This window comes from Cladophialophora psammophila, assembly GCF_000585535.1.
Source record: "Cladophialophora psammophila CBS 110553 chromosome Unknown aczJe-supercont1.8, whole genome shotgun sequence".
NCBI classification, from domain to species: Eukaryota; Fungi; Ascomycota; class Eurotiomycetes; order Chaetothyriales; family Herpotrichiellaceae; genus Cladophialophora; species Cladophialophora psammophila.
In genome coordinates this window covers 480,433-507,337 of record NW_006912929.1, presented here as the reverse complement: position 1 = coordinate 507,337, position 26,905 = coordinate 480,433, and the positions used below count along the sequence as shown (strand labels likewise).

At 52.2% G+C, this 26,905-nt stretch overlaps 9 protein-coding genes across 9 annotated transcripts; 4 read left to right on the top strand and 5 right to left on the bottom strand.

Moving 5' to 3' along the window:
- Nucleotides 1-780: 780 nt before the first annotated feature.
- A1O5_05819 (uncharacterized protein) lies at nt 781-3,273 on the bottom strand (the record flags this gene model as incomplete). Its single annotated transcript, XM_007746418.1, has 1 exon — nt 781-3,273. The coding sequence occupies one exon, from the start codon at nt 3,271-3,273 to the stop codon at nt 781-783; it is 2,493 nt and encodes an 830-aa protein (XP_007744608.1).
- Nucleotides 3,274-3,781: 508 nt separating this feature from the next.
- Nucleotides 3,782-4,501, top strand: A1O5_05818 (uncharacterized protein; the record flags this gene model as incomplete). The annotated part of the gene is made up of 1 exon (XM_007746417.1): nt 3,782-4,501. One exon carries the CDS (start codon nt 3,782-3,784, stop codon nt 4,499-4,501), a length of 720 nt encoding a protein of 239 aa, XP_007744607.1.
- Nucleotides 4,502-4,707: 206 nt separating this feature from the next.
- On the bottom strand, nt 4,708-5,472 carry A1O5_05817 (uncharacterized protein; the record flags this gene model as incomplete). The annotated part of the gene is made up of 1 exon (XM_007746416.1): nt 4,708-5,472. One exon carries the CDS (start codon nt 5,470-5,472, stop codon nt 4,708-4,710), a length of 765 nt encoding a protein of 254 aa, XP_007744606.1.
- A 5,723-nt stretch (nt 5,473-11,195) lies between these two features.
- On the bottom strand, nt 11,196-11,709 carry A1O5_05816 (uncharacterized protein; the record flags this gene model as incomplete). The annotated part of the gene is made up of 2 exons (XM_007746415.1): nt 11,196-11,387; nt 11,452-11,709. The coding sequence occupies 2 exons, from the start codon at nt 11,707-11,709 to the stop codon at nt 11,196-11,198; spliced, it is 450 nt and encodes a 149-aa protein (XP_007744605.1).
- A 2,150-nt stretch (nt 11,710-13,859) lies between these two features.
- On the bottom strand, nt 13,860-16,025 carry A1O5_05815 (ATP-binding cassette, subfamily D (ALD), member 2; the record flags this gene model as incomplete). The annotated part of the gene is made up of 1 exon (XM_007746414.1): nt 13,860-16,025. One exon carries the CDS (start codon nt 16,023-16,025, stop codon nt 13,860-13,862), a length of 2,166 nt encoding a protein of 721 aa, XP_007744604.1.
- A 487-nt stretch (nt 16,026-16,512) lies between these two features.
- On the bottom strand, nt 16,513-19,426 carry A1O5_05814 (uncharacterized protein; the record flags this gene model as incomplete). The annotated part of the gene is made up of 2 exons (XM_007746413.1): nt 16,513-16,945; nt 16,998-19,426. The coding sequence occupies 2 exons, from the start codon at nt 19,424-19,426 to the stop codon at nt 16,513-16,515; spliced, it is 2,862 nt and encodes a 953-aa protein (XP_007744603.1).
- A 918-nt stretch (nt 19,427-20,344) lies between these two features.
- Nucleotides 20,345-21,034, top strand: A1O5_05813 (uncharacterized protein; the record flags this gene model as incomplete). The annotated part of the gene is made up of 1 exon (XM_007746412.1): nt 20,345-21,034. The coding sequence occupies one exon, from the start codon at nt 20,345-20,347 to the stop codon at nt 21,032-21,034; it is 690 nt and encodes a 229-aa protein (XP_007744602.1).
- Nucleotides 21,035-22,144: 1,110 nt separating this feature from the next.
- Nucleotides 22,145-24,434, top strand: A1O5_05812 (transcriptional adapter 2-alpha; the record flags this gene model as incomplete). The annotated part of the gene is made up of 3 exons (XM_007746411.1): nt 22,145-22,262; nt 22,349-22,902; nt 22,956-24,434. The coding sequence occupies 3 exons, from the start codon at nt 22,145-22,147 to the stop codon at nt 24,432-24,434; spliced, it is 2,151 nt and encodes a 716-aa protein (XP_007744601.1).
- A 754-nt stretch (nt 24,435-25,188) lies between these two features.
- On the top strand, nt 25,189-26,293 carry A1O5_05811 (uncharacterized protein; the record flags this gene model as incomplete). Its single annotated transcript, XM_007746410.1, has 3 exons — nt 25,189-25,203; nt 25,295-25,370; nt 25,482-26,293. The coding sequence occupies 3 exons, from the start codon at nt 25,189-25,191 to the stop codon at nt 26,291-26,293; spliced, it is 903 nt and encodes a 300-aa protein (XP_007744600.1).
- Nucleotides 26,294-26,905: the final 612 nt, after the last annotated feature.

The window sequence follows — 26,905 nt, the reverse complement described above, 5'->3', positions numbered from 1 at the left end:
CGCACGTTGCAGCGGAGCCGGAGAGGGTCCCTTCAATCACATTCCGTCGTCGGCGCTTGTCCACTGGCAGAGAGGAGGTGAAAAGGGGCCTTGCGGCGAGATGAAGCTTAGAGTCGTGGCATTGGCTCTGACTTGGTTGGATGAGAAGATGCCAGCAGAGAGGGTCAGGTCCGGTCAAGTCAGATCAGCAATAATCCGAGAGGCTCCAGAGCTGCCCAAGCGCCCAAGCCATGGCATGGCGGCAGCGAGTGTTGATCAAGGCGTACTCGGGATGCGTGTTGCTATTCGCGGGAGTTGCAAGAAGTGAGGGTCAAGTGAGGTGTGAAGGAAGATGAGGCCGGCGGTTAGCTGCTCACGGTGCAGCCAATCACCACGTCCGGCCTGCTATCCATGCAAAAGAACTTGAACTCGGCTCGTTAGCAAGAGAACAAGATGAAACAATCGCACAATAACAACTGTACAAAAAAAAAACGTGGCTTGGTTTCAGAATCGGCTCATTGCCTCGTGGATCATGATCATGATCATGTTGATGTTTGATGTGCCTCGCCAGCGCGCCTCAGGATGGCGTCGTATTATGGACGGGCATTCAACAGCCCCATGCGCCTCTTGAGCTTCCTCGGTGCAATTTTATACACATACTCCATACCTGTACACATACAGTACACATACACACATACATGGCTCCCTCTCTCCACCCGCAATCCTGAACAACTGACAATCCAAGTCCCTACGCACCACTCAAGGAAATCCCGAAATCTCATCATCGCCTCGACCTGAATCTCAATACCTCTCCATCACTCTCTGTCTGCCATCCATTGATCCGTCCATGGTGAGTCTCTCTCTGTCTTCAACATCGACATACCTCCTCTCTGGCTCCATCGGCCGGTATCTAGCTTGTTCTACAGGAACATACTCCGGTAGAACAGCCCGCCTGTCGTCCACGAAGACGCTGCCTTCGCGACCAAGGGGACGCATGCTCTGACCTCGGGTCGCCACTTCCATCGGCTGAGCTTCTTCGTATCGTAATGCTGGTGGTGGCCGCACGCTTCCCATCCGAACCGGTTCGCGGAACTCGGTCCGCTCATCTGCGTATACCGTCTGTCGTACTGGGCGATCCATCACCTGGACGCTAGAGCTTCGCATTGGGGGCGCTGGCTCAAGGTACTCTCGAGTGACCGGGCCCGCCACAGCCGAACTTCTGGCTGGCTCTGCCAGACGGTGATATGAAACTGGTGGCGGAGGCATTTCAGAAGCATAGGCTCTGTCCGGCGCCGCTTCTACGAAGACTGACCCTGCCCGGGCTTGGCGGGGATATTCTTCGTAACGTGGGTCCGCTTCAGCTGCCCGAACCGACATTGCTCGGGGTGCAACAGATGGCCGCTCCTGGATGATTTCGCGGAACCTCCTGCCATATTGGTCGATGACAATTCGCTCAACGGGAGGGGGTGGCGGTGGTGGTATAGGCTCGACAGCGTAGCGATGGTAAGTCCCGTCCCGATCGTCGTAGACTTCACGATAGACGGGTGCAGGTGTGCGCATCACCCTCACCTCCGGAGCAGGCTGGTCATACTCGACTGGAACCACCCCACGAAGGGGACGAGCCGGTTCCATCATGGCAGGACTTTCCACCCTAGCGTAAGACATGGCTCGTGCACGAGTAGGCGATTCATAGTATTGGTCGACGTATTCGCGAGGCTGCTCTGCTCGCAGACTGTGCATACTTGCCACTCGGCGCAAGTCCTGCTCGTCTCTGGCTGGTCTCACACTGGACCTGGACAACGGGCGAGGCTCACTCAAGGGCATCAACTGTTCAACCCGACGCGGAAGTGGTCGCGAGGGAGATTCCACATACCGTTCAGGAGCGGGCATGTAACGTCCTTCTTGGACTGGTTCCTCATCAATGACAATTGGCCGATCCGCTCTGCTGGGTCGGAATCGGCCAGAACCAAGTGGCTGGACATCGTGGAATGGCGGGGGGGAGACGTCTTCTTCCTTTATCAGAGCGTCTGGAGACGTTCCGCCGTTTCTTCGGGCCTTGCGGGCATTGCGAGTCTCAACTTTTCTCTTTTTCTTGGGTGGCAATGCTTGGTTATCATCAGGACTTGGGGGAGATCCTGGTCTGCCAATCCATTGTTTCCGGCGCGGACGTGCATTCTGTAAAAGGGGAGAATCCTTAGTTTTAGCCAGAGGCGAGACACGGGACGGTTGAGGGCAAATGGGAGAGGTGATATGGTTTCTTACTATCCGCATGTTGGCTTCCGAGGGTGAAACGGGCCTTCCTCCATTGTCTTCCAGTTCCGAGTATCTGCGCAAGGGACGACCGCGTGGATCTCTACTGTCTTGCATTTCCTGTGCTTGAGTGACCTTGGGTGTGGGATATTGCGCCATGGCTTCTGGGGGCGAATACTCTCCTTCCTCTTCATCCTCCTCAACGTCCATTGCAGAGGTATCGATGGTTCGTGGAGGCTTTGGCGGTTCGGTGGCGGTGGGCGCAGGTGGCGCGACATCGGCGGAGATACCACCACCAGCGTCGGCGTACAATGGAGCACCCATAACGGCGCTTACGACACGTGGGCCTAAAGGCTCGTCGGCCTGTTCCTCATCAGCGTCCTCGGCAGAGTCGCTGGGAGGTCTCTCTGGCGTCGAATCAGGGGCTTTGCTAGAATAATAGGCATCCTCGTCGAAGGAGTCTGTAGCATCGGCATCTTCCTTGGAAGATGGAGATTTGACAGCACCCGTCACTCTGGCAAAAATGGCTGGTAGGTCAAAATCCGGCTTCGCCTCGGCGGGCGCGGGCTTCTTGCGGGCATCTGCTTTTCTATGTTCAAATTGTTCTCTTAAAGCCCGCTCAAGTCGTTGTCGCTTCAGCTGAGTTTCGGCCCGAACTAGATCATCCGACTTTGTCAAAAGGACAGGGTCAAATTCAGAAACATTATTGGCAGGTTGGCTGGCAGTTGCAACGGGAACACCGTTTGGTTTTGTCTGAGCTTGGGTTGTATCATCTTCACGCTTGGTCTGAACAGCGGCCCCAAGACGATTTGGAGACGCACTCGGAGGGAACGGAGGAACATTCAACTGCGTCTGAGAGATGGTCGATGAGGACTGAGAAGCAGGTACTCGGAGGGCATGGGCTGGCACTGTCAATCTAGGATGACTTCCAGAAAATACCTCGTCGCGAATTCTTAGTATCTTCTCATATTCCAAAGCCTCATTGACGGGTTGCATAGAGGTCGGCAGAACGCCGTTCAGTAAGAGGCCAGTAGAAGCGGACATGCTTAGAGGGTGCGCGTCTGAGCTGCGCGTAGCTGAGAGATGGTTTCTACCTGGACAGACACATAGCAAGAATGAAGGAGCAACAAGTGGGAGAGAAGAGAGGATGCTGGCAGACAGGTCAGCAAAGGGAACGAAAAGCCCGTTGAGGAAGCAGAATCACCTCTAGAGGGTGTGATGACCTGGTAGAAGAGTGTTTCGCGAGTCTCGAGCTGGTTTTCAAGGCGACCCAGCCATCGCCAAGCATTGTATCACGTGCCACGTCACATGACCAAGCCCGATTTTCCACCAAATTTGCCTCCCGCGATTCAAATCATGTGGAAGTCTTCGACGAGGAGTCATACACTTCATCCATCTCCTCCGTTCATATTTCGACTTCGTTGGCCGAATGTAACCGATCACTGTGAAGCAACGCTCTCATTATTATTTCATAGGCTTGGTTTCTGTCTTGATTTCTCACCATATCAACTGTCATTGGCACCATAGGTCTCCTTATCGTGTAACCAGACTCATGGGTTCAGTCCAACCCGAGACCGCCGACAAGCGGGCCGTTTTCTTTTTCGACATCGACAATTGTCTATATGCGAAGTCCAGAAAAGTCCATGACCACATGGCTCTCCTAATCAACAAATACTTTGTAAAGCATCTCGAAGTTTCGGCAGAGGAAGCAACATACTTGCACCAAAAGTACTACAAAGACTACGGCTTGGCCATCGAGGGACTGTCGCGCTTCCATAAGATCGACCCGCTAGATTTTAATCGAGAAGTAGATGATGCGCTACCCCTGGACGAACTTTTGTCGCCGCATCCCGAAACACGAGAGATGCTGGAGTCATTCGATAAATCAAAAGTTAAACTATGGCTGTTTACGAACGCGCATATCACCCACGGCATGCGAGTCGTGAAGCTACTTGGCATCGATGATCTCTTCGAGGGAATTACATACTGCGATTATGCTCAGTCACCGCTCGTTCCGAAGCCACTCCCAGAGATGTTCGCCAAGGCAGAGCGGGAAGCTGGTGCAACATCGGACACTCCGATTTACTACGTCGACGACTCTTATCTGAACTGCCAAGCAGCGTACGCCCGTGGATGGACCAACGCCGTGCATCTCGTTGAGCCGGGCGTGCCCGATCCGCTAGAGAAGGCGAGCAAGTATCAAATCAGCGATCTCTCGCAACTTCTGGATCTATTTCCCGAACTTTTGAAAAGCAGTAATGGTTCGGTATGAGGAGATTCCGTACTAGAATATGGTACACTTTTTAAGATACAGTCTTGGTTCTCCTATCCCAAGGATTTCCCCGCCTCAGACGGATCATACTGAAAACAGGAGGATGCTTGAACGCTAGACATATACAAAGACATCTTTCCTCCAAAAAGGCATAATGGTCATCAAATCATAACAAAAACAAAAGAAAAGATAAAGGCATTTGCCGTTCATGCAATGGGCAGCAGACGCCGCTTTCCAGAGAGGTCACTTGGACAGAATTTCCAAGCTCCGGCATGCTTTTTTGCGTGCCAATTCCTGATCACGGCCTCGATGACCCAAGGGACGTCGGGGAAGCCACACTTCTCTCCGTCGATAGTGAAGGACTTGTCCTGGCACCCCAGTGTCCAGGGCGCGTCAGTGTACAGGCTATTGTCCTTGGTGGCCATATGCTCCGCATGCTTCCAGATCTTCATCAACTCCTTGCCATCTAAAACATGAAGATTTGCAAGGGTAGGGATCTCGTCGTGCAGATGCTGAATAAGGTTGGGCGCAAAGGACTCAATGATGTGACGAAGGGTGACTCCATTGTACTCAGCTGACTTGGTGATGAAGACGTATTTCTGGAAGACGGTGAGTCCCTCGGCAAATGAGTCGTGGCCCTTCGTGTTCGCTTCCATTGCATCGGGCCGACCCAGCAACTTTTCCATTGCCGGGAACATATAATCGTCCTCGACATGGTGATGGTGATTCAAGGTATTGAAGAGCAGCTGGTTGAACAGAAGGAAATCAGCGGCTTCTTGAGTATCTGGCTGAACCATGACTGCCTGGTTCCACGATGCATTCAAGGCACGAATGATGGTGTTGTGGATCTGGGCCATTTGACGGGCACACCAGAAGGCCGGGTGGTCCTTAGGTACGGAAGCAGGAACGTTCTCTAAATGGATGGTGGTGATTAAGGGATAATGGTCATCAACATAGCGAGGGACTTGCATGCTGGGCTTTGATATGACGCTTGTCGAGACCGAGGTTTGTGATCCTGTGGACGAAGAGGCGGAGCGATTTGATCGGACGGAGTTGGAAGAGCGAAGAGATGAAGCTGAGGACTTTTCCATTCTGGACACGTAGAGCTGTCGCTCTGGCTCTGATAAATAGAGGAGATGAGAATATCTCGTCTGAGTAGGCGACTTCGATGGGGACTGAGTCGGCAAAGAGGCGGTTTTGGGAATAGGCTCCCGAATGATGGGAACAGTCTGCATGATGTGTCGTATTGGAAGTCGTATCGGAATGCTGGCTGCCTTAGTGCCAAGATTCTCTGCAGATATTTCGTCTTGGTTGGCGAATTCTTTGGTATTCGATGTGAAAAAGGCAGTCAGTTGGGCTTTGAGAAAGCATATGATTCAGGGAGGGCTCCTGTCTCTTTATGTATCCTGCACCGTCCGACACCCATGTCCATGCAGCAACCGGAAACTAGGATCTTTGAGATTACTCGTTCTGGAAGGTTAGCACGGCTACACCGCGGTAAGAACCAACGTAAGCGATCAAGCATCTCGAACCACGCCAGCAAAAAAATGCGAAGCAGAGCCTAGAGGACGCCACGGCAGGCTGTGTCTGGTCAAGGTGGTACCACTCCAGCCAGGTTGGGAACGTCAAAGCCCCCATTTTCTCCCTACCGTAATGGATGGTCGCAAAAGGACAAGCCCTATAGCGAGCTGGCCGGAGAGTTTGTGTACTTGTACCCTGTAGGCTGACTGGCCCAGCTGATGTCGTGATTAGAATTTCGGAACCCCTTGCATCTCGCATTGGGTTTGGCGCCAGGTACGGTTGCAAGGGCAACTTTCGAATACGGGCTTCGACGCGAGAAGGGAATCCAAGAACTTCCAGGCCATGTCGCTAGTTGGTCCAGGGTACCACGTGGTGCTGTGCATCCCTTCCCAAATGCCTCTTGCAATCAGAGAGATCACAGGGGTGTTCAAGTCGAGATGGATTGTTTGTCCAAGCAGTTTCCCGAAGTTGTACGTCAAAAGCTAATACCTCCTCTGGCTGGTACCTACCTACAAGTACGTATCTGGGGGTATCCCAACAGGGTGGTCGGCGATTAGTTTTCGGTTGCGCGTTTAGAACTTTAGATCGTCCAAATTGCAAGCCACATTGACAATTTGGCTTGATCATGAGACTCCAATTGAGAGGAGATCAGGCTGATCAGGCACACCTCGACTAATTCTCCCCAAGTTGGAAAGGTGCGTACAAAATTTGGTGAACCGGGGTCTTGGCCATTCTTCTTTGCAGTGTCCAGTGTATGATCGGGCCATCCGAGGTGCAGAGAGGTGAGAAGTTGTAGAAACCAACAAGAAGGGCTTTGTGTCTGCGCCGACTCAGACCGTTTTGAGCAATGCACTGTGTATTTTTCTTGTTTCGAAAGCAGCAGCCATTCCTCCAGGCTGGAGAAATCGACGAGCAGTTCTCCTCTCTTCCGGCAAGGCCGAGCATGCCCAGGCAAACCTTACTCGGTGGGGAAGGGGGGTTGTTTGAGGTGGACACTGCTGAGCGGCCACAATCCTGGTGACCTCCAAGGTCGAATGATTCATCGCATGGCTGGCTGAGTTGTGTCACACAATTGTCCTCCTGAATCAATGGGCCTTCACCTGTTTGTGGATCTCGATTTCCCCTCTCTTGTCTTGCCTCGTCGTGAAGTTTGCCACATGTCGATTCTAGGGATGAGGTCCTTTGGAGGTTCGTATTTTGTGCCTCTGGAGGCTCACATCGAGGTTCGATGGGTTAAGGGGTAAAACAAAGCACTATCGCGGCTGCAAAGGGATGTTTGGCACCATGTTTCGTAAGCTGACGAAATGACTGTGTAGTCAGTAAATGAGGTTGAAGGTTCCAATGTGGACCATGTGTTTGCGTGCTCTGGTACCTTGCAGAGGCAGATGGCCTTGAAGCTGACCTCGTTCGAGGAACAGGCAAGGCGCCAAAGGCAAGTCCCAGAGGTGGGAGACAGGCACTCACAGTTCCCGTGGCCCTACGAGGTACGCCTGTTACGTAGGCTAGTGGATCCCTACTTAGGCCACTCGATAGGCTGGCGGGCTTACCTATTTGTACTGTACTTGTTAGTCGTAGGGCTTGCTTGGCTTGTTCGAAGACGGTTGCGGTCCCGGACTGACCGCCTAAGCAGATGCCGGCCACCACCCACCACCCACCACCCACCACCCACCACCGCCTGTGGTTTCTATGTGGTACCTGCAGGCACTTTGAATTTTGATGGATCAGCGAGCTCATTCCTTCCCGACGGCAACGGCAGGGACCGCTCTTTGAGATCAGCATCGATCGTCATCCTTCATCAGTCATCAGCGCCATCTCACTCAGATCAACTCCATCATCTCCGTCATCAATCAAAGACCACTTGTATACTTCCTCCTTACCTCGTACTTCATTCCATACCCTGTCCAAAGCCTGGAACCATTGACCGTGTTCTCCTAGGAATGCGTGTTCCAGCGGAAGTCCCCCGAAAAGCTTGCCCACCCTTGCCAGGGGGTCGCTCTGCTCAGTGCTCAGAGGCCTCAATACGAACTTCTCAAGCCCCTCCGAACCCATTTTGGCCACCCACTGGTGCTAATGCTCCACTGTCGAGTCTCCCCCGCCGAAGTCATGACGATGCTTCTTCCAATCCCCGCGAAAACAGCCCTATTTGCCAGGGCTCTCTGTCAAAATGATCTGGCCTCAGCTGACCCGTCTCCTGAAACAAGAATGACATTGCCTGACGCCGAGACGACCTAGTTCTAGATCTATGGAAAAGATTCTTTCACGCCGGGGGCCCAAGACAATGCTGGCGCACCCTAGCAGGGCCCGAAACGAGTTACACTACTCGGTCCTGCTGATACTATATCTGGTGCTGTGACATTCATGTCTTGTTCGATTCGATGCCCAATGGCGACAAGAGAGAGATCTAGAACAAAGCACCACACACCCTCGTCGATCTACCGAGCTCGCGAGTACAGGCGACCACGACGCTGCAGGGTCACCTAAACGGACGGCCTCTCGAGGACTCGACAGAAATGACGGCCAAGAATCTCTGTGTCAAAATTCAAACACCCAACCATCGACCTTCCTGATCTGTATATTCTTGTCGCAAGGAGCATGTTTACTAACACGAACCAAGATCATGCACGATTCGATTGGACGGCTTGCCCGAGTATCTCAATCAGGAAGGCATTGCCTGAGGATCTCGTATTCCGGCCTTGGGCCTGAAAACGTGTCGGATGTCAAGCTCCCCCCCTCCCCCTGGGGCAATGTAGCATTGGCCCTCGAACCGAGAATGCACCCAAGCAATCCAACGATTTGAGTAACTGCTCTTACGACTATGCTCGAGGAAGAGTACGGCCACCAGCATCACTTCTCAGTGCCTCTAGCTAATCTGAAAGCTGCACCCTCCACCTCTCTTGACAGGCCAGCCCCGCCAGTCACCCAATCCAACTTGTCTGAAACGGTGCGTCATCCGTTTCCAGCAGCTCATCGACGTCCGGAAATCTCACTCTTGATGCATGTCAGTTAACTAGGTAAGAATAGAGCATAAAAATTTACCAGGCGGAGTGATGATGAAACAAACAAAGAACCCTAAGGACAAGGTACTGGGTATTTGTAACATAGTTTGTGGTGGTTCTTGGTGCATATCGCGTAACGACTGAAAGTGGGAAAAGGAATGGAATAATAACTATGTGATTGATCAGAAGAAAAGAGAACTCTTTCTAGGTAGGTAGGTATATAGCCAGGTACTATATAGTCAGTCGAGCGCGGGGTACCAAGACAGACCGCCTACCTCTCTAGACTTGCTGTGAAGACGTCCAACTGTCCTCTACTCTACCACTCGTGAGTTAGCCGTACTAGGTCGGTCATGGTCATTCAAGTGTGCGAGAGTGAAGAGGAGACTGGATGAGAACTACATTAGTACTCAAGGCCGTGGGAAGGAATTTGAAACACTTCACAGGCGACAAGGTGAGGGTAGAAGATTGAGGTCAGAGGAGGCGGTAAGGCAGTGACAGCTATCGCATCTTGACCATCACACGTGGCTAAGCCCTGGCTGACCTTTCGAAGTCTATCGCAAGCTGGCTGTCCCGTTCAGCATTGCTAGCTCCTAGCTAGACTCGTCATGGTTGACATCCATGTACTTGACATCCATGCACCGTAACAAAGATGATACAGCACCGGGCATCGAGCTCTCCATGTCATCCAATCTTCCGGTTCTGCTGTCACAAAGTTCCTTCAACCACAGCGTTCCCTATCGGGCTTGCTGTTGTCGTTCCAGCCCCCAACTCCTGCGGCCCTTGTGTTGTGCTCGACGATAATTTCATGTCCGTGGACGCCGGCTCGGATGTGCCTGTGACCAATGCTGGACCGTGGAGTCGTGGATACGGCCTTCTCTGGTTTCCATCTCTGATATCATAGCGTCCAGTCCTCATCGCCTGGGCTTGTCGAACGTTGACGGCGTGTGAGCAGTGGGATTTGTATAATTCCTGAATCTTCCATCCACGTCGTCTTTGCCTGAAAGTCTGCCCACAGGACCTTTCCCCGTCAGCGCATATCGTACGTGCGCATGACCAAGATAGAGTAAGACTCACTGCCGTCTGCCCACCACCGAACTCAAGGATGCACTTGAGCACAAACTGAATGCGCATCTTGCCTTGTCGTAGTATCCCTTCAAGACACTCCAAGACCCTAAAGAACCCGGCAGAATAGTTCCCGCCCGGATATGACCAGACAAATCGACAGACGTCTCCACAGGCCTCCCAAGCCTCGAAAGGGCCCCACGAGTTTTGATTATGATCTATGTTAATCCATCCAAACCCACCCCCATGCCAATAGGGGTGCAGATAATTGGTACGACAACAGAAAGAGATCCCCACCGCACGAACCAGAGCAAGGTCAGCTGGGGAGAAATCTTGCATCTCTATTCGGATCTCCGGATTGAGAGAAGCCATGCCGTTGAAGTCGACATCAAACGTGGCGTCTGACAGTAATATTGGATTCGCCTCAGCAAGGCAGGCTTTGAACACGAAAAGGATGTTCAGGCCGATAGCACGGTCGCGGAAGACGGGCCGTTTTGTCGTCTCACGGTCATTCCTTCTGGTCACTACCGTTTGCCCTCGGACTAAAGCGCGATAGACATTGATGCGAATCTCGGGAGGCAGGTCGAAGAAGGATTTGCGAGATCGTTCCCATGGTGGCCCCGAGAAGCCGAAGTGAATGAAGAATTATTGTATGACGACATTATTGATGAAGCGCTGTACCGTTTTCGGATCCGTTGGGAGAGTGGCTAATAACGACGGGGGGAGGCCAGCAAGGGGCGGTGGATGACAATGTCCCAGGATGAGGAGGTTCACGGAGGATTTTATAGACAGGATCGTGAGGATAATTCGAGTTGAAGGCCACAGGTCAGGGAAGCAGCTGACGAGATGTCAGATGGTGGAGTGAAGAGAGTTAAGAAGTGACTTTGAGGCGAAAGATGAGAGTGAAGTGACAACTCTCACTCAGCACTCGCGTTGCGCTGTCTGCCCATAGGCACTGCTGTTGTGATTCTCCAGTCTCCCTGGTTGAACTCGTTGAGTCCGTCTGCTCGAGTGCTAGGATCGTTGAACGAGTCGATGAGATTTTTGGTATCGAGAGGCGAGGCAGTCTCTTCTTGCGGCGTTGTATCGTGGGCGACGACAATTTATGCACCTGGCTAGTATATGCCTTGACTGTGCTGCAATGAAGCCCAATGTTGACTGATCATATACTCGAACATCCCTTCCTCGTCCTCGAAATGAGCTGGTTTGACAGGAGTAGGTTCGGCTGCCTGGATTTCGATTGTCGTCCCTCCTTCCAGCACTCCCTCGATCCGCACTTCCCATGAGTCCAGATCCACGGCAAACTTCTAGAGGCAACGGTCAGTCCCGGTGGATTTGGTATCTGCGATGGTGGAGGAACATCTCTCGTACCGAGTGAATTGTCTCAGCGTTGTCAGCAAGCCACAGACTCCCTTCCAGCACGACTCTTCTCTCCTGCTGCCCTTTACCCTTCAACATCTTTTTGATATATATATGATCGAAGCGATATCCTGTCAACAATGTTGTGATAGGGTCAATTTTGACCTTTTCGATGAACTTCTTCATCAATCTCGGCCCGTCAAAGATGCTGTTGTCCACAGGACCAGTTTTCCTCAGCTTTCGAATCGTCATCGTGTGCACCTGAGTCATCTTATCAAAGACTTGATGCAGCCAATCCGTACTGAAGCAATGAGTTTCCAGAATCACCACGTGTCGCATCACCTCATATACCTTGGGAGAAGCTATGCACAGAGTGTCTCCTGGATGGTCTGTGAAGTCGAATGTGCCCGTTGGCAGGAGGTATGGCGTGACCTCGCTTTTCCATTGTCTGCACACTGCTAAGGACGCGAACGATGGGGATGGGAGTCGGTTGGCTTGGTCTGTGTCTATCGGAAAGTTGGGCAGTTGCAGCGGCTTGAAGACGAGTGTCCCGAAGGCGTATCCGTAGACCTTGTTGCGGATCTCTGCCGGCAGCTGAAACCACAACACCATCTTTGGATACTCTTCAAAATATTTGTGATTCCACACAGCCGGCTCGGTGGGCCTTTATATCTCTCGAGGATAATTTGTGGACCAGTCAAACTCAGTATAGTCAGCATACAGTCTGAGAAGCAACCGAAAGATAGCTATCCTGTACTCTGCACATTGAGGCACGATCAGGACCTGGTACCCTCTCAACAGCCGAATCATATGTGCGGAGGTTGGAGAGGGGGCCCAATGGCAGAATGTTCTTCTAAGAAATGAAAGGGGCTGACATTGCAACATCGTAATGCCATGGAAAATCCCTCTACAACCCTCTGGCATCTGCCTCGAACACCGCATCAATGGCACGTCCAGTAGCGGTAGACCACCCTCAACTCAGTGGGGTCAGAATAGGACGAACGTTGGCCTTCGCTGTAGCCATCAAGGTCAGCCTCAGCCTCATCTCCAAGGAGTGGCTAACGAGACAGCCCAAATGTAAGAGATGGTTCTGTAAGACGGGGTATGGAAAGCCGTATCCCTCCCTCTAGAAACGACCTTGGAGGAGTGGAACGACCAGCAGAATGACCGGCTAGGGCTTATCAAATAGGAAGTCCGCCTTGCGCGACCCAGGCGATGACCAACGAAACCGACCACCGCTTATTTTCGGCTGATGAGAACCCAAGTGGCATCCGCCCTCATTTGACGGCTTCATTTCCTTCGCGGCATTCCAAACAAGAAGCAGGATTTTCATTGCTAAGAATCGGGGGAAATGTGGTACGACTGCTCTGGAGGGAGACCCGAGCAAGAGACGGAAAGCAGCGGAGCGGTGAAATGTTAACGAAACTGAACAAAGCACGGGCGGAAAGGCCATTGAGTCTTTGTCAGTCATCGGCCCTTCGACAAAGCCCGGCGTGTTGCCCCAGAAAGTCCCCAGCTCGATGAGAGAACAAAGTCCTCTCTCTGGCGAGAGCTGGGCTGTCAGCAGAGGGATGCCAGCACGCCACTTCCTTCCTATGTATGGGGTACACGAAGAAGGATTCAACCATGCAATCAAGCACCCAGCAATACGACAAATCGATTCCAAATCGTACGTAATCCGACGAATGCGCCGACCAACCGCTCGGTCATCAATCAAAGGAGGCAGTCCGTCGAGGTGGTGTACGGAGTTTGATGATGATATCTTGGGTTACTCTCCCTTAGGCCAATGGGATGCCCTAGGATGCCCTCCCCAGCAGCGTGGAAGTATGTATATGTGAAAATAGCAGCCCGTGAGGTGTTGATTTGACCCTTTTCAGTCCTGATGATGCATCTCATCATCCCAACCCATCCATTGCCATCCCAAGTATATACGGCTCACACTCTCGGTCAAAACGAAGCTCTCTCGCCTGTCCAACGGCTAACTCAATCCGTCCTGCACTGGTTGTATGTTGCAGACTCGGTCGATAGGTTAATCGTCCGTGATGCGGTTGTGCAGGGCTTGTCGACTTCTGTCTCGGACCCGTGTGCTCGCGGAGGTGTCGTCCGCATTGTCCACGTCGAGGGCATACCCAGAATGCCCTCCGCTCGCCCACGATGGCTCAATGCGTTCCGGCTCCTCAGATCGGCAGGCATGTTCGGACAACGGGTAGTAGTAGCTGCATATGGTTTTGACCCTCCAATTGGTTTGGCTGACAAAAATCCCTGGCGCTGTGAGGTCGGGCAGAAAAAGGCCCCCGTATCGCTCCCTCTCGATCTGAGAGTACATCTATCAATAAAAGAAGCGTCGGGGTCGTCCAGCTTCTATTTCACTGACCTGGGGGCATCCTGGATCTGGTAAGAAGATCACCGTCTCTGTCCTCTCAACCCTCTTCCAACTCCTTGAGCCGTGCCTCCCATGCATCTACACCCCTCAATAACGTCTCCAACTCCTCCTTTTCGTCCTCCAGCTTGATCCTCCTCTCGGCGTCCAACGGACAAAACACGTAATTACCCTGTCCATCAAACTGCAAGATCATGCTGTGGTACTTCCACAAACTGCGTCGGTGACTCACGGTCATCAACGTCGTTCCCAGGCCTTTGGCCGTCTCATACATCTTCCTTTCCATTTCCAGAGTTACAGAGCTAGTGCATTCGTCCAGGATGGCGTATTTTGGCTTGTGGTAGAAGAGGCGAGCCATGGCTATGCGTTGTTGCAACCCGCCGGAGAAGACGTCGCGCCATTCTTCCACGGCGTCCCATCCGTTAGGTCTATTGACGATGGATTCAATTTCCAAAATGGAGAGGATCTGCCCGAGTTGCTCTTCCGAACCATGCTTGGCCCGGAATTCACGCAGTGTGTCCGGATAGATGATTTGGTCCCTGAGTGTGCCTCGACTCAAGTATGGTCGTTGGGGGATGTAGAATATATCTTCGAACCTGGGTTTCTTCACAGATCCGCCATAAACGGGCCAAAGGCCACCAAGGATCCGGAAAAGCGAGGATTTCCCGCATCCATTAGGACCAACAATCAACAGGTGATCGCCAGGTTTGATCGCAAACGTTAATTTCTTCACTAGAACATCGCCATTTGGGCTTACGATGGGGACGTCGGTGAATTCGATGTTTTCGCTTTCTTCAATCGTCCCTCTTCCTCTGAGCACCGCGGCGTTTTCTTCTGTCGAAGCCGAACTGACCAGCTTCTTCTCGAATCGGCCCGCCGAGACCTCGTCCATCACGTCTAACAAACCGGCAACGCGGGATGTGTAACCGGCTAGTTCGGTGATTTCCTTGTAGGAGAACATGATGCGGCCGAAGGCGTCCGAACTGCTCAGGAGCATGCGACGGTTTGTGACGAAAGACTCAGTATGGTCCCCCCTGGATTCTCCCGGGGTGAGATTTTGACCGGGAATTTTGAAGAAAACAGGTAATGAGCACAGAAGAAGGCCGAGGGCACCCCAGAAGTATTTGATGACAAAGTCTTCCATGAAGCCATGGTAGAACCGTCTCCTTAATATGCGGTTGACATGTTTGATCAGCGTGAAATAGCCCTTGTCTAAACCATCCTTTTCAGCCTCGTGGCCGGCATATAAAGCGATCTCTTCACTATAATCGATCAGTCTCGTATGTTGGAAACGGAATTCTCCTTCCAATCGCGCTTCGTCGGCCACGTATTTTCCGAACGGGGGCGTTAAAGCGCGCATGACGTTGGCGGATATTTGTACGAGTAGGGCCATAGCGAAGAGACCTTCACCACCGACAGATTTTGAGAGGGAATAGTTATATATCACCATGTCGAGGAGAGGTTTTGCCAGGTTGGAGTAGAGTTCTGCGAGGGAGTTGGAGAAGCGAGACACATCAACGGTGATGAGTTGGTCGGCGTTCTTTATTCGATCATCGAGCGCCGAGAGAGTATAAAAGGTCATATTGTTGAGATACTTTTCGTGGATGTATTGTGTTAACCTTGTCCGGTAGGCCAGCGCAAGGCGCGTCTGGTGGTACTGAAGCATCGAGTTCGTGAAGGTCGCAGGTACGGCCACCACCATCCACCACACAAGACCCAAGACGAATTCTCGTCCTTTGCCCCGGACGAGTGCGGATACCACCTTGCCATCGAGCTCGGCAACGTACAGAGAGAGGAGGGTGCGGATGACGAGAAACACGCTGTGGGAGATGATGAGCCTCAGCTCTTTGCTTCTCCAGCCAGGTATCACGATTTTGAGGAGACGAAGTAGATTGCGGAAGAACTCTCTATTGATCTCGACCCGTTTCTTTCGATGTTCCTCCTGTTGTTTTGGGTTCTTCGCCTCTGGGTCCTCGGGGGTCTGCTGCGAGTGTCGAGCCCGCTCACGCTGAATCTCAGCTTGCCTCCTTGCTGCGGCCTTTTGTTCTGATATGGCATTGTGGATCCGATGGATCAAGGCAACGACTAGGGTAATGTAGACGGTGCGAGAGATGTTCGTGCGGTGTTTGAGGTAGAGAGAGGTCAACTGCGAGATGATTTGCTTGACGCTCCGGCCTGGGGGCAGCAGTTTGGACTGGACCGCCATTGTGCCAGCGCTGGGCGAGTTTGGTGAGCGTGAGGTGAAACGAGGGTTGCATGTAAGAAGGACTCAAGGGGCTCAATCAAATCATCATCATCGTGACGAGGGATAGAGACACTCCGGTTTTGTTCACATGCTCCATGTGAATGAGTTCAAGACGCGGCGAGGCGGGAAGCATGCCTTTGTTAGACAGAGGGAACTTGGGGAGCCACGAGCCTCGGCCGTTGAACGCATGTGCTGATCTGATCTCCGGCTTACAAGAACATGACGTATACGGAGTAGCCCCCAAGTGTATTCAGACGTTCTCTACTCGGTACTACTAGCTACCTACCTTCAGACGCTCGACGTCTATCAATACCGAATGCTCTATACGTTGTCCGACTACTGCATTTCATTGTTCGTATCTCATGGCAGGTATCTATGACCATAACAACATACATCTTTTCCAAACGTTCATTATCCAGCCGGTCAATCCCAATCCCTTTCTCCAGTCTCAAAACCCGCCCATCAATTCTCTCAGCGTAATCGGTTTCCGAACGGCATTCGAGAAGCCTTCGTGGAATGAGACCCATACTCGGTCTTCAGCCTTTGTCCCTAGCTTCCCTACGCGTTCCCTTGCACCCTTACCGGCCGACGTAGGTCGGCTCTCATTGATGATCCGACCAAAGAAATCGCGCTTGGTTCCAGGAGCCTGGGAAGATGCTTCCTTCGCCTTGTCGGCAGGACGCTCGTTTTCCTTGTTAGCCTCTCCATCAACGTCTGCGCTGAGGGCCGATGTCGCAGAGCGACCCTGTCGGACCAGCGAGTTTTGCAATAGCCTCTCCTTTCTCAGCTCTTGATCGAGCACCTGTCGAACTGCATATCGGACCGGTGCGGCAGCTGAACTTGATTTATCCATGTGATAACTCAGCAGTGTATCGAGGGGGCTGTCACCTTTGTTAGTGGGATGAGTCTTTAACTCAATGGCTGTCAACTCACGGTTCCATTCGATATGCATAGCCGCCATTCGAGTGAGCACCGCCACCCTCAATTTCCACGCGAACCTTCTCAAATGAGACATCCAAAGCCAGCATTGTTCGAACTGCGTTGCGAACACAGACCCTCTCAGACTCTTTCCGTACACTGGCAACACTGGCAGAGCTACCAGATCCTCCAATCACAACAGGCTTCACATCTGGAGCCAGCATCTTGCCCACATTCGGGATCAACTCTGTCGCAATATCGTCAATAGAGCTAAACAATCTCAACAAAGACCCTGAGAAATTCGACTGTAGCTCGGTGAGCAAATTCCGGTTCTGCTTCTCCGCCTCATAAGCGGCGAAATCTGCTTTCAGGCCACTGAAAGGGTGGACATCCTTGGCTTCTTCCTCCGGCAATTCTTCATTCCAGGCCACTGTACCTTTGTCGACAGCGGCAAAGAGATGGTGAAACCCACAGGCGCTAGTATTGAGGTAGGGCGTCAATTCCCACTCCTGCTCTGAGAACACTCGACTTGACAAGCTGTCATGAAAATGAAGCCATTCGTAACTTGCATTTGGTTTTGACAGTCGTACGTCATCTTGAAACACTTGTGTCGGATATGTGGCGAAGCATTCAGTCATGACTCGGTCATGATCTCCACAAGTATCGACCATCTCTCGTAGGGCCGCGATTGCTGCCCGCTTGCGAAGATTCGCGACTCCCACGGGGTTGCTTTTCGAGTCAGCAACCAGTCTCGCATCGTCTGCGGATAGAGCAGCCGGAAGATCAGGCAAGCCAGCCCCTTCCAAAAATATGCGCTCGACAACCTCCCTGACACCGCCTCGTCCAAGGCCTTTCTGTCCAGATCGAGCTTCTGCAAGCTGGGGCTCGAGCCATTGTCGTGTCAATTTGGGTTTGGTTTCATTGGCGCGCAGTTTATGCGCAATCCACTCGGCTTGTACGAGCACACTTCTGATGTCGCCCTCTCCGGATCCCCGAGATCCTGGCCCTCTTTGCTTTCGCATTGCCAAACCCCAAGCGTTTTCGCACAGCCGGCGGACGGCATCATTATCAGAGGCAATGCACTCTTTCTCGAAAACAGCCCTGACTCGAGCAATGACCTTGTCCAGTGGAGCTTTCCGAACATGGACAATCTCAGCGATGGAGCTTGTGCGTAATGGTCGGAGTGAAGGTGCGTAGACGTCATTGCATATTAGGATCAGTGGTCTGAGCATTCTGAATTTGTCGCCCTTCTTCCTGCCTCTCACAGTGTCCTGGCTTCCACTGCCCGATGCGTTCCTCTGGTCGAGTTGCACGAGGTCGATCAAAGCCTTGACAAATCCGCCTTCACCACCACTTGCACTAGAACCTGTGGTGACCCCATCGACTTCATCTACAACGACGCAGACAGGGCGCCCGGCTTTTCTCGCTTTGCCTTGTTCTTTGATTCCACGCACTGTCTCCGTTCCGAGAGCATCTTTGATCCTGCCTTTGACCACGTCTCGGCTTCGGTCGTCACTGGCATTGATCTCGAGTACCTCATATCCCGCTTGCCTGGCGCACACGTGGGCTAGAGTGGTCTTCCCAAGACCCGGCGGTCCAGTCATAAGCAGGATCTTTCGGTGTTGTTGATCTTGATCTTTGTCGTCAAAGGCCCTCATGGATTTCAGTTTTGCGCTTCCCGGAAAGACTATGTGATCCCATGCTTTGAGCCATCGGAGGACCTGCCGATGGGTTCTTTCGTCACCCACAAGCTCAGTGAATTTCTTTGCGCGATACTTCTCGGTCCACATCTGATGGATGACGGGCTTTGAGCCTGCAGATGGAGCATTTATGGGTGAATGTGAGGCCTGCTGTTGATTCTTCCTCTGTTTCTCAAACTCGTCAAGTTGTCGCAGCGTCTTCGCATCGTCCATAAGCTTGTGGATTTCAATGCCATAATATGCTTTCTTTGCACGACCTGCACTAGCTGCCGACCGCTGCGCAATAGTCTGCTCATATGACACAGCTTCTGCCTTTTGTCTGATGGGAATGTTCAATGCTGTGCCAGAGGATGTCTGCAAGGTTACACCTCTGTGTTGCCGCTTTCTGAGCATTGGGCGAGGGAGGGGAGGTAGATGTGGACTAGAGGGAACATCATGTCTTGTTGCAGTTCCCGGCATAACATTCGTATATGCGAGTTCTGCGACATCCTCTCGTAGTGGTGGAAGTACCGACTCCTTCTCTATCCGCCGTTGTGATTCCTCCGCATCCTGGGGCATGTTTTCGGCCTTGCCTTCGTCTTCATCTTCGTCGTCTTCCACTATGAACCCGCCCAGCATCTTAGTCCTCTTTGCTTGCTGCTCGGTGGGAAATGGTTGGAACAGCCGGCGCTTCTTCTTGTTCGGAGGTATAGGTGGTGGTGATGAGCTAGGCGCATAGACTATGGGAGAGGAAGAGAAGACCATTGTGTCAGATGTGAGGCCAACGTTGCGGCTCGAAGAAGGCAGCAATTTGTTGAATTGTTCAGGATTGCATGTGTAATTGGGTTGTGGCAGTAAATACTTTTGAGGGCGGGGATTGTTGGGAGAGGATGGGATGATGCTAATTTTTTGTGTATAGAAGTACAGTCCTTGTGATCAGAATTCTGGATTTCACCCTTGTCAAAGGGGTAGTGACATTTCCATTCGTTTGGCCTTCATAAAAGTTAGCGAGTGAAATCATTGACCCAAGTTATCTGCACACGCGCGACGCGCTTCTCCTCCTCCAACTGGAACGCGTCAAGGGGAGCAGCGGGACCCTGCAGCCCGAGACAGAGAGTCTCCCACCATTCGTCATACCATGCAGTAGTAACTGCAATAGTCTTGTCTGACGAAAGCCTTTCCATGGAAAAGGAATCGATACCCGGCAAAATAATAGCAGACAGAGCAAAAGCAACTTTGGTCAAGTAGGGGAAACTCTCCGTCAGACAAACCAGGTTTTTTCTTCTCAATTCTCTTGGCCCTTTGGGCCTCTCAGCAGCGCAGTGCAGCGTAGTCAGTCTTCATATCTACGAGACCCTTGGCTACATACATTCCAGCAAGTGTTAATAACTAAAGCAATGTCGCATGGGGCATGTTTCCGGTCGCCTCGATCCCTTTGTCTCAGAGACACCAATCAAACCCGCCTTACGCTCCAATGCGACTCCCAATCCGCCGAATACACTTGATCGCATCTATTCGACATATCGTCTCCGATCACCTCAGCTTGAAATGCCCGGAGAGAATATAGGAGATATCTCCGCGAAAAACTTTGCGGAGTAAGTGGACTCGGGACGAAATATAACATAACCCATCTATGCCTCCCAGATACCCAGAGTGGCTCAAGCGACGAGGTTGCGCTGACCTATGCGTGCGACGGAAAGGTTACTATCCGGCCCATTGCTGGATATCTTCGTCGGACCCGAGGGCCGCCGCTGGTCCTTACATAAAAACCTCCTCGTCCACCATGCACGCTTCTTTGACGAATCATATGCAGTTAACGGTGAGCACAAGCGCATCAACGATGGCAAACTGGAACTCCGCGACGAGGATGCAGGCGCATTTGAACTGCTGGTGAAATGGCTGTACCAGGGAAAAATTGACGATGTCTCATGGATGCCCAAGGACGTCAAATGGGACTATGCATTCACATGCCAAAAACTCTACCTCCTCTGCGACACCATCGGGCTGCAAGAACTCAAAAACCAAGCCATCGACCAATTCCGGCGGGGATGCCATGAAGCGGGCCTCGTTCCCGGCCCCGAAGAAATGAAGCCCGTCTATGAGAAAACTCCACCCAGTTCTCCCTTCCGGAAACTCGTGATTAAGATTGCTGCGAGACAGATCATGGACCCCGGGTCGGAGAAAGATGCAGCCAGCTACAGGGAGTGCTTCGCCATCACTCCGGACTTTGCAGTCGATGTGATCAATGCGATCAAGGAGGGCAGTGGTGGGTCACTGTTTGACGATCCAACAGAGGGTAATGGGTGTCGGTATCACGAGCATGAGGATGGTGAGAGCTGTCACAAGACGGTCAAATTCAAGGATATTTCGTGATGGGGAGTGCGGTTCGCGAAGAAAAAACCTGGAGACACGGAGACACGGAGGCTCTTTTAATGGAGTACGGCGATGCGTCCATTGGAATCACCGAATTTACGTGTCTCCCAGAATGTCAATCTGGAGGACGCATGCAGTTGTTTCAGAGAGGCTGCATTTGTGACTGTACGACCCTTCAACGAATCACTACAAAGCATGCCATTTTGGTAGGAGGTCCAAGATCAAGACAGGGAAAGGCAGTAAGTACCTCGATGAAAATATCCGTCTGCTGGCTCGGTGCATCCCGACCTCGACTGCTTTGGTTATATACTACTGGAAACATCTATCGTTCGACATCTAGGACAAGGCATAATGGGGCATCTCGTTAACCTGGATCAATAGACGCTCGGCGAGGGGCGCAATCAAGCCACTAAACCTGGAAATCGGGGCATCTGTATGAAGTTATGAGGGATCAAAGCTAGTGGAAATGGTTTCGCTCTTTGACCACTGGAGTTTCTTCTCTGCTGCGTAGATGAATCCTGAAGGCCCTTCAGAATTCGACTGGCTCGAGGTGGTGACGTTGGAAGCCCAACACTACCTCCATAACCATAAGTAGATCTTTAAGATTTATTTCTACTCACTTTTTCTTAGACGATGATAGATAATATTGTTATGGCTGAATAGCCTGTAAGCTCAAGACTATATTTAGTGAAATAAATTGTCTAGCTGTGGTCTATTATGTAGAGTAAAAGGCAGGCATACGCTAAGTGTATCACAGTTAGTCTTTCGCTGTGCCACTTTTTCTTTCCACAGGCTCCTCAGCTAGAGGAACGGCATGGATTAACTTTCTACCGAGAATATCACGTGAAGGACTATCTTGGCAGTCGACCGCAGTTCGTTCGCCGCAAACTTGCGAGGTCGTGTTGCTCGCGGCGCAGTTTCGCGACAGGATTTCAATCTCGAGCCAAATACACCAAAACCCATCCGCTTAAGTGATGTGTTCAACCCTCTTTGGATTCCTGGGCGCTTGAAGTGTTTGAGACAGACCCTGCGCGCACTTTGGCCTGCACTCGAGGTTCGTCCAAAGGCCCTGAAGGATTGGGAGGGCTCATCAAGTTTCATGATACCACAATGGACGATACTCAGCCACAGCCCGCCGAGTTGAAGCACGAGTCTTCAGACGCTGTCGACCTTGGCGCAAATGGCGCCGATGTCGTTGGCGCTGATGCAGCAGAGACACAATCAAGAGGTACGCGCGTCATTGCTCGGGGCACTCTCCCTCGTTCATTTGCTGGCTCCCTCTGAATTCAAGACTTACCTGACGAGATTCTGCAGATGCTCAATCATCAGCCAACCCAAATGGAACGACGCCGGCCAATCCTCTAGATGCGCCCAAGTCGCCGCCGGCCCAAGATGATCCAGATGGCGAGCAGGAAGATGCTGAGATGGGCGGAGTGGACGAAGACGCAAAAGTCGAAGATGTTGATGCTGAAAAGGATGGAGCGGAGGAATCCCAAGAAACGCCGGCCGCAACACAAGCGACAGATGGTCAGGCAGCACAGGCAAAATCCAGCCTCGAAGCTGCAGCCAATTCTCACCTTGTCGCGCAGACACATCAAATCATCCTGCCCAGTTATAGCACTTGGTTTGACATGCACACGATCCACGCCCTGGAAAAGAAATCACTGCCCGAGTTCTTCAACAGCCGAAACCGCAGCAAAACACCTGCCGTTTACAAGGACTACCGCGATTTTATGATCAACACCTACCGTTTAAATCCCGTCGAGTACCTTACGGTAACTGCATGCCGAAGAAATTTGGCTGGTGATGTCTGTGCGATAATGCGAGTACATGCCTTTCTAGAACAATGGGGCCTCATCAACTACCAGGTCCAGTGTTTCCTACCCTTTTTTTCCTTCAGAGTCTATGCTAACTGCAACAGGTCGACCCACAAACTCGTCCCGCGAACATAGGTCCCCCGTTTACAGGCCATTTCAGAGTCACCGCGGACACACCTCGTGGATTGCAACCATTCCAACCCGCGCAAAATACTTTCACGACACCTGGAAAACCTCATCCCTCAACTGACCGGGCCGCTTCGGCAACCCCTGCCTCAAAGCCAGATCTGAACCTTGAGCTCCGACGGAATGTCTACGACGACAAAGGCAAAGAAGTCAAAAAGACTGAAGACTCGGAGAAACAAACAAACGGCGAAGGGGCGACCGCTAATGGCGCGAGTTCCGGCGCTGCTACAACCAAGGCCATGGACGCTGCTGCAAGAGAACCCATCAAAAGTTTCAACTGCTTCTCGTGTGGAGTTGATTGTACGCGATGCCGCTTCCACTATGCCAAATCAGATCCCGTTTCAAGCAGCGCAAACCCCAACGAGCTCAAGTACGATCTATGTCCGAACTGCTACTTTCAGTCTCGAATGCCGGCAAACCATCGCTCGTCCGACTTTGTCAAGATGGAGGAGCCAGCATACTCACATATTCCCGACAAAGATGCCACCTGGACGGATTCAGAAACCCTCTTGCTGTTGGAAGGTCTGGAGAATTTTGACAACGACTGGAACGAGATTGCCAAACATGTTGGTTCACGAACTAGGGAGGAATGTGTACTCAAATTCTTGCAACTCGACATTCAGGATCAGTACCTTGAAGACGGACCATTGAACGGTGCCTCTGCGCTGAAGGCGCTGACAGGAAGGAGTGCCATCAGTCAGCTGGACAATCCGGTGATGTCGGTCGTCAGCTTCCTTGCGCAAATAGCGGATCCGGACGTGGTTGCCGCGGCATCAAACCGCTCTATTGCAGTCATGCAAAAGCAGCTGCGGGCGCAGCTTGAAAAGGGTATGGGCGGAGCCGAAGAAAAGGCGGCGGGAGAGATGGAAAAGGCAGAAGTAAAGTCAGAAGATCAGATGGAAGTCGACGAGTCAGCCCCCTCGGCAGAGAATCCGGCACCTGAAGCCAATGGCTCGACGAAAGTGATCAATGACATCGCCACTACAGCACTGGCTGCAACTGCTGCACGCGCCAGTGGTCTTGCTTCACATGAGGAAAGAGAGATCACGCGCATGGTGTCGGCCGCCGTCAACCTGACGCTCCAGAAGTTTGAGTTGAAGATGGCGCAATTCGCGGAAATGGAAGAAATCGTCCAAGCTGAGCGAAGGGATCTCGAGAAGGGCCGACAACAACTGTTCTTGGACCGGCTTTCGTTCAAGAAGAGAATGAAAGAGATGGAGAATACATTCCGCCAAGCCAGCTTGAAGGATCCGCAAGAGGGCATGCGCATGATGCAGGAGGCAGTGAGCACCAACGCGGGCCACAAGTTTGGCTTCCAGTCAGAAGGTGACAGAAGCGAAGGGATGGTTGTCAACATCACCGCTGATTCTGGTGACGCAAGGACTATGGAGCTCTAGAGGAGAAATCCTCCGGGGGGACGCGTAGCAAGCCCTGCGCATGATGCGAGAGATGTATTCTGCACAAAATAAGGGTCCAGGTTTCGGTTTTTCAATGTACTGTTGAGGATGGTGAGGACACAGTTTACCCCATGACTGCTGATGTCTGTGGCGGCGGGGACGATGGAGGCTCAGAGCAAGGATGCATGGGACTTGATATCTAAGGGTTTAGGAGGTATTGGGCATGGCGTTCCTGTTCTCAACGCGGTGTACTACATAAAGTCACAGTGGAGGACTAACTCTTTCTAGGAAAAAGAGAGGAAGGGACAGAGGCTGCGAGGTTGGCATTCGTCGAATGTGTTATCATGAAGGAGGCGATATTCAAAGGCTCAAGGCTTTTGCAAACAATGGATTTTGTACTCGTACTCCGTATTTTCCTCAACGAGGCTGAGGTCTTGTGGCGCAAGGCTGCGAGAAGATAAGACAGAAGAGCGAACTACAGCCGAAATGACCCGAGCAGCCCGAGGCAGCAAGCGAAGCAAGCGATGCACGGCGATTCAACCGACACCGGGTCTTGCATCCTGCATCCTACATAGTAAGAGGCTCTGACGCAAGGATTGATAGACCGCTGTTCTTCTCATGTTGTAACTCTCTTTATGTGCTTTTCTCACAGGTTATAGACCATTTGGTGTTCTTTGCAATTGTCTCTGGTCTCTGGTCTCCTTTTTTGCGTCTCCTTTTCCACTCTACGGAATCTCATCCTTTTGGGGGCAAAATGGTGGCCGAAGATGTATGTGTTCTCGCATCCCCTTGTGATAATACGACAGATCGCACCCTTCAGACACCGAATGGTCTTCTAACAATCGAGACAATCTGTATAGTCGTCGATCAAATCACCACTCGTTTCATTGATCGCTGGGGGCACGGCAGGTGGAGTTGAGGCTACAATCACTTATCGTAAGTGTCTCTCGCGTGCTTCTGCACGAAACCCCTGAGGTGGATATCGAAGGTAGACAAAGCCGACCGTGAGAGCGCAATGAGACCTGACACTTTGAGGACACCTCGCAGCATTCGAATTTGCAAAAACCCGCGTCCAGCTGCATGAACAGACGCCGACTCGAAATCCCTTCCTCGTCATCAAACATGTCATTGAGCAGGAAGGCCCGCGCTCACTTTATAAGGGGTGCTCGACTCTCGTCGCGGGAACCGTGGCCAAGGACGCCATCCGGTTCATCTCCTTCGACACTATCAAGGCACAATTCAAGGACCCCGAGACCGGCACGCTGTCGCCGCTCAGGAACCTGATGGCCGGCATCACCGCCGGGGTCGTCGCGAGCACCTTTGCAGTGACACCGACGGAGCGGATCAAGACGGCCCTGATCGACGATGCGCGTTCGGAGCGCAAGTTCCGCGGCCCCGTCCATGCCACGGCGACGTTGATCAAGGAGCACGGCGTCGTCAAGGCCCTGTATAGAGGCTACGTCACCACGACGCTGAAGCAGGCCAGCACCACGGCCGTGAGGCTGGGCACCTATAACATCCTTAAGGACTTTGAGCGGCTGCGCAACATCCCGCAGACCACACTTACCACGTTTGCCAACGGGGCCGTCGCCGGGACCGTCGTCGTCTTCGCCACGCAGCCGTTCGACACGCTGAAGACGCGCGCACAGTCCGTCAGGGGCCAAGGCGTGCTGGAGGCCTGGAACAGTGTCATTGACGACTACGGCTTTCGCGGACTCTGGAGGGGCAGCACGATGCGACTAGGCAGGACGGTGCTAGCGGGAGGCATTCTGTTCACCACGTACGAGTGGGTTGCCGCTTTGATTCAGCCGGCGTTAGAAAAGACCAGGCTCGCTCCCGCCGCTGCCGCCAGGGAATGAATCAATGGGGCGGCGACGACCAATCATCTAAACAGCACCATGCGTTTATCCATCTACCTCACACATTACAATGAGAATCGTGGCTGATCGTCCCCCCAAGAACGAGAAACCAACTCAAAAGCCGATTCCTCGATAAGTCCTCGAGAGCCGGCATCAAACTGCACTACAGAAGGAAAGACCTCCTGTACCTCCGAATGCTATTTTCGGGGTTCTGCAACTTATATGTGGGTGGGAGTATCCAAGCAAAAAAACATCGCACAAGTTGAATGATGAATGACATCGAGCGAGGGTATATGTCAAGAGCGAAGCCGTGCGAGAGCAAGAGCGCAAGACACCAGGTAATCCAACGAGGGTCGAGATAGGGGAGATAGAGAGTGAGCCGAGAGTCAGAGAGGGAGGAAGAGGGCTTTTATAAAGGGACTCAAGGCATTGGAAGGTCAAAAAAAGAAATCCAAAAAGAAAGGGGGGGGAAAGAGAAATGACGAGCTATCAGGCCTGAGCCTTACACCTTACGCCTTACTTTCATCGGCTGACCTATCTATGTCTATATCTAACGATACCCATCCCACAGCCGTTTGTATTATATCACATTACACTACATTTTATTCCGCA